The sequence below is a fragment of the Diplotaxodon limnothrissa genome, linkage group LG3 (assembly GCF_057381915.1).
Source record: "Diplotaxodon limnothrissa isolate DT_005_m linkage group LG3, D_limnothrissa_male_GT1.1, whole genome shotgun sequence".
Lineage (NCBI taxonomy): Eukaryota > Metazoa > Chordata > Actinopteri > Cichliformes > Cichlidae > Diplotaxodon > Diplotaxodon limnothrissa.
The window spans coordinates 59824170-59835732 of record NC_140598.1 but is presented as its reverse complement, the minus strand read 5'-3'; the positions used below and the strand labels follow the sequence as shown (position 1 = coordinate 59835732).

Genomic DNA, 11563 nt, shown 5'->3' with positions numbered 1-11563 from the left:
GGAATTTTAGAACTGAAGAGAAGGGGAGCTTGACACCAGTACAGCCGGTTGAATCAAATGTCGTTTGTTCCTAACACAACATTGTCTGTGTCCGTCCGTGTGCATATGCATCTATTTGTTGTGATGTGCTCTGTCAAAAAAGGCAGATCAACAAAAGACAGCTGATGCGAATCGACAATCATAGTCAATTGTCTCGCTGCTTCCATTAAAGCGGGCTGAAGCTTGTGACGTGCTTTAGAGAGGGTGTGAACACGAAAGCTGTCTGCCTTCATCTAATCTTCCAGTCTCTCTACTTAAAGCTGGTTAATTTGTCCATCCCTGTGGTTTGATTTTGTCCTCTGATAGTTAAGCGGCAAAAAGAACGAACAACAGGTGTATCTGCTTAGATCTGTCTGATTGTAGTATAGAACAGGAACTGTGTTGTTTGCTTGTTTCAAATTGTAGATTGTAGAATTGTATCGCTAAAAGAGTTGACCCGGTTGCAAATTATTGCATGAAGACGATGGTCATGGCAGTGTAACTCTGGCTTGGGTGTAAGGCAGGTCATCCGCTAACCACAAGGTTGGTAGTTCAATCCATGGATGGATATAGCTTCCGGGTCTGAAAAGTGAGATTTATATAAAATTTCCTAATGGCCAGAAGGGGGCGACTTCATTGGCTGCAAAAAGAAGTCGTGTAGAAGTCAAGGAGAAAATGGCTTTGGTTCCTTTCAGTCCATCAGTTCTTGACTGGTTTATGATCTCTGTTACTAGTTTGAAGTCTTACTCAGTGCAACATGATGTTCATTTTATACATTTTGTGCCCACTTGGAGTAAAATAAATGATAAAGAGGTCACTACCATTTGTTTTCTCAGTCAGATCCACCCGTTGCTCATTATGTCTGGTTTCAAGATCTCAGATGTGACAGAAAAATGTTCAGCTTCTAAAAGAGGACTGCACAAAGCAGTGGGCGATGTTACAGTGTTTACAGTCACCTTTAAAATTTTGTGGTTACACCTGATTGTATCAACTCTTTGTATGTACGAAGGCAGGCTGTACACCTCACCCCTGGCGTCGTTGCCCACCTCTCAATTTTAAATACACGTAGACATTGAGGGCTATCAGGAGGGGCTATGCGCTTACCTGCTGCTCTCTGGCAGGTAGCTCCATGCCCTCCTGGGTTTTAAATGCACCTTAGAACACACATGCATCAACACTACATATGAGCGGGCGGAGGGAGGTTTGGAGTCTTCTCACACCCCCAGTGTGCAAACACTGAATGGCATTTAATGAAAAATGTAGGCCATGTAGTCCTTTCATCCTTGTAATTGCAGTGGCGTCCAATTGTTGCAACAAGCATCAAACAATGATCAAATTTACTGGTATTTTCACACATTCCTAAGTTCACACGAACACCTGTCGGCTTGAGTGAAAGCAGAAAAGGCCATTTGGCAGGAGTGTGTCTGTGCTTGTGTGTGAATCAGCGCAGCCGAGTATTTGTCTCTGTGCCAGTGCATGTGTTGATATTCTAATTTACACACACATGCATTGCTTTTATGTCAGAAGAGGTCGTTTTGTGTGTGTGATAAGTCAGAATGATTCAGTTCTTACACGGAGAAGTCTTGAGGGAATAAGGAACAAATGCAGCACAAACACAAGCACCAGGGTTAAGAAGTCATTCGGAGCCTTGGACTTGGCCTCGAGCCTCGAGGAAAATCCGACTAACACAATAAAAATGCGATTTTTCCTCTGCTTATACTCCAGTAATTTGTATTAGTTCTTACGAACAAAGCCCCTTGTAATAAACATTAAGTGGACAACTTTTGGGAAAACAAACAATAAATGTGTTTTTTCCTGGTGTAATAAAGATGACTGAGGGTTACATGTTCTTAGGGTCCTACTTTAGTTGGTACAATCTCCTATTATTCTGCTCATCTTTCCTTTTCTCATCTGTGTGCCGACATCTCTGTTTGCACATTATCACTTAAAGGTTGCTCCTTAAATTAGAAAGCATCTCGACTCAGCCCTGGAAAAGGCTAATAGCGTTTTTTAAAGTACAAAAGTACCTCAATACAAATTAGAAGAACCTTGACACAAATCGAGCTGGTAAGCTTCAGCTACGGCTACATAAAGCCACAGCCGTTTATTTCTACATTTAGCCCCTGCGTTTGTGTTTGTGAAAGCCCATTCAGAGGCTCTCACCAGACATATAGAGCTGAAATCTATAGAAGACTAAGGGGACTTTTTTACCCATAATTCCCTCCAGTACCAGTGTTTGCACCAGCATGAACTGTGTAGATATTTTAAGCTGTAACAGCTTTAGATTTGTTTACCGATCAGGATGATATAGAAGGAGCAGGGATGTTGAACTAAAAGGAGGTGTGAAAGAGCGGTTGAGCGGGGGATATTGAGAGGTGCTTGAGACGTGAAGTGGTGACAGTCCATGTGGGCAGAGAGAGAGAGAGACAGAGGACAACAGGACATTGACTTGGAGACATGAGGGTGCAGGAGGCGTGGGTGACTGACAACGAAGCTGAGAGGGAGATGGAAAAGGAGATCAAGCAAGTAAGAGAAAAACAGGAAATAAAGGATCAGAAATGAACTTTAGGGACCTTTTCAGCAGCAACGCGATGATTATGATTTAAAATGATCCAACTACTACTGTGAAAAATCTAGAAACAAAAATATACCACTCACTATTACGGAATAGAAATTTATCTTCATATTTTCATATGTTGTCAGAAATCGGTAGACCAGCTGCTGATGTGAGCTACTCCCGTTTGTGCTGTTGTTAGCCTGCTAGCTTATCTCCTGCCTGGAGGAGTTGGAAGTCCTAACATGCAATGAATGTGCATGCTTTTAACGTTGTAAACTTGGACCATTTAACATGGGAGGCTATGAGGATTGTCTCCGTTTATCACTGCCGCGTGGCTGTATGCCCACAGGTGAAAAGTCACATGCTGAAGGCTGGATTACTAACGAGCAAGGCAGGAAGTGCCCGAGAACTGAGAGCCTCCAGGGCTCTGGGCGCACGGCGTATTGCAACACAAAAGGACATTATGAAGCAGAAATGATAAAGGGAGTTAAAGGATTTTGCACATGAATGTATACAGATCTGAACAGAGACTTTTATCTAAGCCTGTGAACAAATTTTAAAAAAGAAAAAGCTTTTTGTTGCTCCAGAGGGAGTGGTGTGAAGTCTGACAAACAGCCGCAAGGAGTCGGTGCTGAAGACTACAAGTAGAAACTGAAAAAAAGTTTGAGTGCACAAAAAAGTGAGCTTCCCCAATATCTCATCTCTGCTTGAGGCTATCAGCTCAAGGCTACGATAGGTTTTACATGCATAACACACCCGAATGAAACTGTCAGTGGTCAAAGTGTATTATGGGTAATGCATGAACTTTGTTTCAATGCAGAAGAACGCATAGGTGTGCAAGTTTGAAGTATATTCACGTCTAATGCAATGACTGCGTGCCTAACCAAGATAAAGACCCTCAGATTATCTTATGCCTCCCTGGAGACGTGTGCACAGAGTTGCCAAAACACATTTTAGTACCAGGAGGACGTACATGATTTCTAAACATAATCCTGAGATGTGACCACTGAAAACAAAACCAAGCATGCTGCAATGCAGGAGTGAAGTCATTTTTGGTTAAAAGGGACAAAAAATAAATACTGAAAAAGAAAAGGGAGCGTTAGAAGAAGACGGCGGAGGAGAGAAGTGACTTAAAGTGACAGGTTGTTGTCAGAGCGGCGAGACCCTGGAAGATAGATTAAGACAGGGTCAGCAACTTGACGCTAATGTCACGACTCATGACTAACCACGGCTGTGTGTGCATAGGTGTGTGTGTAAAAACAGGGTCAGCAGTTTTTATTTGTCCAGAGTGGACTAACCCAGAGAGTGGAGCGTGTTTGTGTTTGCTTGAGAGGATGTCAGTACGAGGCCAGGAACTTCTGCACCATGAGGGTGCTTGACACAGTTTGTGCATTTGGGTGTTTTTTGTGTATTGGTGCATGTGTGCGTGTCTGTCTCCATGACCGTTTGCACTTGTTTGACCTAACGCTGCCTGGTCAAACCATTTCGCTTCCCTTTGTTTTGGTGCATTTTCCCTCACAAACCGTTCACGCTGAACAGTCACTTGTACTCCTCGTCACAAAAACAGATTGCTGTTGTATCTCTGCTGTCGACTGCTTGTTTCCAGCTTAGCTTATGTTTGCTGCCAGAGAAATGTGCAGCAAAGAGCGGCATTTAAAGCTGCTCTTTGTTTTAAATATTGCAGTAACTTGCGTGTAAAGATTCAAGATTCACACATGAAAGACTACAATCAAGGCCAATGGTGGAAACAGAAAAAATCGATGGAGAATGCCCAAATTTAAAGGAATCAGTGCTGAATGTTTCTACATTCAAATTCAGAGTTTTATTTGTTCGGTCTTCTATAGCAGGGTGTGAAATTGCAATCTTTAAACCCGCAGGGATGGATTGATCCATTTTGGCGAGAGATATTTAATGCACTTCAGTTTTATTTATATAGCCCTAAATCACAACAAGGCACTTTATATTGTAAGGTAAAGACCCTATAATAATTCAGAGAAACACCCAATAATCAGACCACCCCTATATATGAGCAAGCACTTGGTGATAGTAGGACAGAAAAACTCCCCTTTAACAGGAAGAAACCTCCAACAGAACCAGTGTCAGGGCGGGGCACAACTGGCTGTGGGTGAGAGAGAAGAATGATTAAATGCAGAGCAGTGTAGAGACAGTAAACAGCAATGACACAATGTCACATTGCAAACCTGGCAAGGCAAACATTTCTTCTTTGGGGCTATCTACTTATTAAATTAAGTGTTTTAGATTTTAGCTCTGTTTTGGTCTCCACCAATTCCTGAAAAAAGTAACCTGCGCCGTAGCTAAGAGCTCATATAAGATTTGACTGTTTAATGCAGAAAAGAGTCTGTAGAACAGTTTTATTAAAGGACCCTGGATGTTAGTTATTCTGGGGCCATCCACTCTGTCCACTGTAACTGGTGTCTTTAAAAGAGTAAATGAACCAGCCAATTTGTTGATGGTAGGGATACACGGAGCATGCTGATCATTGTACTGGACAGACAGCAAACAAGCCAAGCACGATGTGAAAGAGACACAAAAGTTACTGATTTCTTTTCCTGCAATGAAAACGTCCCCTGTGGATTTCTCCAGAGCTGATTCTGACTAGAATTGATTGTGTTCTCATAAAAGCACAACCATCGTCTGTGATTGCAGTTTGCCAAGGGTGCTTTTGTTAATTATTTATTATCAAAATAGAGTTTTTGTATTCATATTTTAGCAATGGAACATGTAACTGTGTAACAATCTCCAAGTTCTTACTGTCTGCTTTGCTTCGAAGCTGCTATTGACTGTTCTGTAGTGATTGATTTTTTTCATCTGGGTTCCCGAGCAGCTCCAGCTGGCTACATCTGCTTCAGCTTTATTGTTTTAACTTGATTACAGATGCTGGCTACAAGTGCATCATCATTTACAGCACTTCTACAGACTCTTTCTTAAACTTCTCTTTAAGTAATGACTTTCCATTATTGCTTTTATTGCTTTTTCATTTCATTGTATCTGTTCAAATGCATTGTAAAGCACTTTGCAACTATGTTCTATTGACTTCTAGGAAGAAAAGAAGTCGTCACACATATAAGGTTTCGCTGACAGCTCACCTGAGCTGTTTTCCTCACATGAAACACAGCGCAGGATTTCAGAACGTTTTAATTGAAGACACCTAACAGTTGTTTTCATACTGAATACAATTAAGTGAACTGAAACAGTTCGTGTGAAAATTCATAAATAGGTGTTAATGAACAGTGAAGTACTTAATCCACCCTTCCTCTGTCTGTCTCCAGGTTTTAGGTATCGACCTACACTGAGCTGACCCAGAGCACAACTCGGTAGAGTCCAGTGAAGGTCCACATCAGCAGAAATGGCTCCGGCAGCCATGTCTAAGCCTCCGTCCTCTCTCAACTCACTCCGCCCTTTCCACTTTTCTCCCTCTTCTTTCCTTCTCTGCCTCCTTCTCTCCTTCTTTTTGTTGCTGTCATGCCCTGGATCGGTCAGTGCAGGTGCCGGAAAGAAAAACTGTTCCTCTGGTGGAGACCCCTGTCAGGAAGGTGGGTCTGTGAGAAAACTGCAGTTTAATGTGAAAGAAGCACTGTAAAGAAGTAAAGAAGCACTGACATGATTAGACTTCTGCATGTAAACCTCTCAGTGAGTGCAGTGAACTGAGAGGGTTCAATAAAATGGGTTACGCCTCTAGTTTGGCTGCCTGTGTACCAGCCAAGTTTTTGCAATCAGGAGAACCGATAAACATGACGATCAGCCTGACACTCAACACATTTCAACACATTTTCTCCTTCGCTGATTATGGAGTATTAACATGCTAGGGAACACCGCCTCAGCGTATGGAGCTCAACATTTTTGAAGCAGTGTCGGATCATCCTGACAGTGAACAGAACAAAAAGCAGCCAGCAGCCAAAGAAGAGCATTGGATGTCCTTCTAGAAGCCTGGAGAACTAAAGCAGAACTATAACCGTCGAGCTTGTTAGAATCGCATGAACTGTGCTGTTGTTTTATATACTTTTGCACATTTTCCATTTTCTTAGCAAAATATTAAAAAATGAGGCATGATGCAAATGTTTTGCACAGTATTGTGTATTTCTCTTATGACACCACTTAATTATTCTAAACCAAGTAGTATAACTTCTTATAACAGCATCGTCCATTCCATATGTCCTGTCCAGATGTGCAAGTAACATTGAAGGGACATATTTGCTAGGTGTCAATGGTCTATGAAAGTGAAATAAAGTCAGGAGAATATTCACGACAGTGTCACATCAGGCATCAGAAAGGTCTGCCAGATGAGCAAAAATGTGCGTTAGAAGTGAAATATGTCAATTTAATGCCACAAATCTAGAACGTTGATCACTTTGGGGTAAGTTTTCATGCTTTCATTAACTTTAACAGTTCCACTAAGTTTTAGTAGGACAAATGGGACCATATAGAAAATTTCCCACTTACAATAATCTTTAATGAGGTTATGCTGCCTCTGTGGTGTCCACAACATGCTCACAGTGGCAGGCTTTATAGGATTAGAGAGGCGGAGAATGATTACACAACTCTGTTGCAACCAAATATTCCCTGTGATATTGCTGAAAAATGATTTGACCTTTTTCCACCTTTATCTTTTCTTTTGATTGCAGGAGTGGTGCTGCCTGTCTGGAACCCTCAGAACCCCTCTGTAGGAGATAAAGTGGCACGAGCCATTGTTTACTTTGTAGCACTCATCTACATGTTCCTGGGCATGAGCATTATAGCGGACCGGTTCATGTCTTCTATAGAGGTAAGTCAATGAATATTCTTTGAATTGTTATTAGATTGCACTATAAGTTACTGATATTAGACCACTAATAGGTAACCTGTATAAAACGAATAAATCCAATATTATTTCTTTCTTTACGCCCTCTCCACTCCAGGTGATAACCTCCCAGGAGAAGGAGATCACCATAAAGAAGTCGAATGGTGAGACCACCACAGCCACCGTGAGAATCTGGAATGAGACTGTTTCTAATCTCACTCTAATGGCCTTGGGTTCCAGTGCCCCCGAGATACTGCTGTCTGTTATTGAGGTCAGTGCAACATGAGCCTGCAGGCTACACGTCAGATTAACTGATAGAGAATGTAATGGAAAGACAGTAATCTTATTTTCACCTCCAACTGCAGGTGTGCGGTCACGGTTTTGAGGCTGGTGATCTAGGTCCCAGCACCATTGTGGGCAGCGCCGCCTTCAATATGTTCGTCATCATCGCTCTGTGTGTGTATGTGGTCCCCGACGGAGAAACGCGCAAAATCAAACACCTTCGGGTGTTTTTTGTCACGGCGGCTTGGAGTATCTTCGCCTACATCTGGCTCTACCTGATTCTGAGTGTCTTTTCCCCTGGAGAGGTGGAGGTGAGGACAGTTTTATGTAAAAACTGCTGAAGTTTAAAGAAAGAAATCACTGGGATGAAATAAGAGGAGGAGAATAAAACAGAAACGCTTTTAATCACATCTCTTCTCTCATTCAGGTGTGGGAGGCAGTGCTTACTTTCCTTTACTTCCCACTCTGCGTGGTCCAGGCCTGGGTGGCCGACCGCCGCCTTCTCTTCTACAAGTATGTCCGCAAGCGTTACCGTGCCGACAAGAATCGGGGAATCATTATTGAGACAGAGGGTGGGGCTGATGGAGGGCTAGGCATGGATGGAGGAGGAGGGGGTGGAGTGCTGGGTCCAGGGGGCTTCACCAAGATGGACATGCTGGAGCTGGACGGACAGATAGCGCTGAACTGTCACAGCGGGATGGATGGAGGCATGATGGAGGATGGAGGAGCAAAGGACGATGAGGACGAGGCTAGGAGGGACATGGCAAGGACGCTAAAGGAGCTGAAGCAGAGGCACCCGGATAAAGACATGGAACAGCTGATTGAGATGGCTAATTATCAGGTTAGCAGCACCCAATCCCATTGATGTCTAAGCTCTGGAAGTCATGACTATATCAGATTTCCACCACACGATTATCACGATTCAAATAACTTTCTAAAACCATATACAAAGAACAGGTTCATTGGCATTTGATAATAAGCAGGATTTTATAAAACAGTAGTAGCTATACACTTTTGCCTTCTTATACATGGTATACAGCCTAATAACCAGTACAACATCATCTGCACTCACTGGCCATCCCATTTGGTACACCTGTTCAACTACTCAACGCAAATATCCAATCAGCCAATCAAATTGTATTGTTTTAACACCACAGCCTACCTGAGGATTGTTGCTGACTATGTCCTTTCCATTATGATCGCTGGCTGCTTCCAGTAGGATAACACACCACGTCACAAAGCTCAAATGGTCTCAAAACGCTTTCTTGTACATGACAATGAGTTCACTGTAATCAAATTGTCTTCACAGTCTCCAGATATCTCAATCCAATAGAGCATCTTTGGGATGGATGCAAATGTGTGATGCTATTATTATGTTATATGGGCCAAAATCTCTGAGGAATGTTTTGAACAAGTTGTTGTTGTCCAACCTAAGACTAGCAAAGTGTATTCAATGACATGGCCATTGACTGTATATTAGAGTGTCAAAAAATAGTTGTTAATGCTGGAATATTCTCAGTATTAATATCTTATTATTATTATTATTATTATCTGTAAGTACTGATTCATTTTAGATGCCATGATTGTCATCAATGCTAATATATCATGACCCCTATTAATACTTTTTTAAATAAACTTTGACAACTTGTTAAATCAAGTTAAGAAGTTTTGCGGTGTTACAAACAGAGGCGTGATTAGCTTAACTCAGGCTAGCATAAGCTGTAAAGCAACCCCCCCCTAGTTTCTATTGAAAATAATTTCCACTAGAAATGTTGTAGTTTTACAGAAGATTACAAAGAGACTGATTTCATTTAGACAATGAAAGATGAGATACGTATGTGCTGATATGGGGAAGTTTTGGAGGTGCTAGTAAACATAAAGATAAAAGCTAGCAACCAAAAGCTAATAGCAATAGCAAAATTTCAATAGTTCTCTCACTTCCATTCATTAATTCTTAGACTTTTGACATATCATTATTTCAATCAATTTCCAGATTTTCTATCTAAACCAGTAGCACACGATGAGATATGTATGTGCTGGTATGGGGAAGTTTTGGAGGTGCTAGTAAACATAAAGATAAAAGCTAGCAACCAAAAGCTAATGGCAATAGCAAAATTTCAATAGTTCTCTCACTTCCATTCTTTAATTCTTAGACTTTTGACATATCATTATTTCAATCAATTTCCAGATTTTCTATCTAAACCAGTAGCACACGATGAGATATGTATGTGCTGGTATGGGGAAGTTTTGGAGGTGCTAGTAAACATAAAGATAAAAGCTAGCAACCAAAAGCTAATAGCAATAGCAAAATTTCAATAGTTCTCTCACTTCCATTCTTTAATTCTTAGGCTTTTGACATATCATTATTTCAATCAATTTCCAGATTTTCTATCTAAACCAGTAGCACACGATGAGATATGTATGTGCTGGTATGGGGAAGTTTTGGAGGTGCTAGTAAACATAAAGATAAAAGCTAGCAACCAAAAGCTAATAGCAAATAGCAATAGCAAAATTTCAACGATTCTCTCACTTCACTTCTTTGATTCTCAGACTTTTGACATATTATTATTTCACTCAATTTCCATCAATCTAAACCAGTAGCACACGAGCAAACTTGAGTCACATTCCATATGTTACTCTTCTGAGGGTGATAATGACTCAGAAATGGTGCTATGACACATTCAGTGTGACTTTGAAAGTAGAGGAAGGTGCAGTTCCCCGAGGAAACAGTACAAAGTTACAAAGAGGAAAATCTATAACGCTTACCTTAGTCTCATACAATCAAACCAATAGCATGTTCACATAAACTAAAAACATTAGCGACTGGTTAATTGAGTTGGCTGAGCATCAGCACATTATCTCAGTCTCTCTCAGCTTAACACACAGTAAAACTGTTTTATAAAGTGTTGATTAAACCAGTGTACTGAGTGGAAGCTGTCTGTTGGCTTGACTGACACCAGTAAAACCTTCACCCCTCTGCCATCCAGGTGATTTTTTGCCCGGTAAGTTACATGAAAGCTAAATATATTAACGTGAGTGCCCGTTCTGGACCCTGGAAGCCTTAAAAATATTGACTTGCGGTAACATTGCTGCCTTTTTTTTCTCAGCGATTGAGTTAATCTTTAAAGAGATGTAGCTAAATGCTTTGCTGAAGAACTTAAGCGGGCCTCAAGTTAATATTTTTTGGGGAGAATTTAGATTTGTGATGTGTTGGTTGTGATACCTTAAGCAAAAATTGTTCAAAAATTTAACTCATAGTTAAATTTGGCATTTTGTAACCACATTTTAGCACACCCATACTCCTCTCTGTTATAGCAGTTGCTCACACTTTATTAAAATGTTTAACTTTTATGGGGAGTAATCATTAAACTGGCTCATTAGAGATTCCTCTTTTTTATGCAGCACACACATTTCAGCTGTAAAAGCTGTCCAAGTCTCTGCTGCTCTCCCTTTCTCTGCTTTCCCACCAATTCCTTCCCTTGCCTCCTCTCCAACTCATTTCTATGTCTTTGGTTTCGGTTTTGAAGGAGGGGAGGGAAGGAGCTTGGCGGGCCAAATGTGCACTGGTCAGCTCCCAGAGGTTTGTTTGCTTTCAGGCCTCCCTATCCCTGCAGCTACTCCCTCCAGTCCGTGCTGTAAATAAGAATGACAGCTGCCCTGTAGATTAAACTTGACTTGCTAAATTTCAGTTCTTGCGGTCATAATGAATCACTGAATGTAAAATTTAATTGCCGTCATGGGATATGGAGCTGGGTGATCTTGTGCAGCAAAAACCCAAATCAGTTTCTTAACTAAACACTTACTTATTCCTTCTATCTAAAGAGATGCAGATATAAACATTCTGTCAGCTCACTTCCATTAAATTTGAATAAATTGCAGCGTTCTCGGCTCTGAGGCCACATTTAGTC

General features: G+C 41.2%; 1 protein-coding gene across 3 annotated transcripts in view; it reads left to right on the top strand.

Annotated features, from left to right (window-relative positions):
• Positions 1-5921: 5921 nt before the first annotated feature.
• Positions 5922-11563, top strand: part of slc8a4b (solute carrier family 8 member 4b) — a 63000-nt gene continuing 57358 nt past the window's right edge. For 2 of the 3 annotated variants that reach the window (XM_085351007.1, XM_085351008.1), the window contains exons 1-5: positions 5922-6129; positions 7219-7358; positions 7492-7644; positions 7739-7966; positions 8083-8496. In XM_085351007.1, coding sequence (XP_085207133.1) covers positions 5943-6129; positions 7219-7358; positions 7492-7644; positions 7739-7966; positions 8083-8496 — 1122 coding nt within the window. In that variant the 5' untranslated portion in view covers positions 5922-5942. Of the gene's footprint in view, positions 6130-7218; positions 7359-7491; positions 7645-7738; positions 7967-8082; positions 8497-10642; positions 10658-11563 lie in introns of all 3 variants that reach the window. The other variant, XM_085351009.1, reaches the window with a different exon arrangement.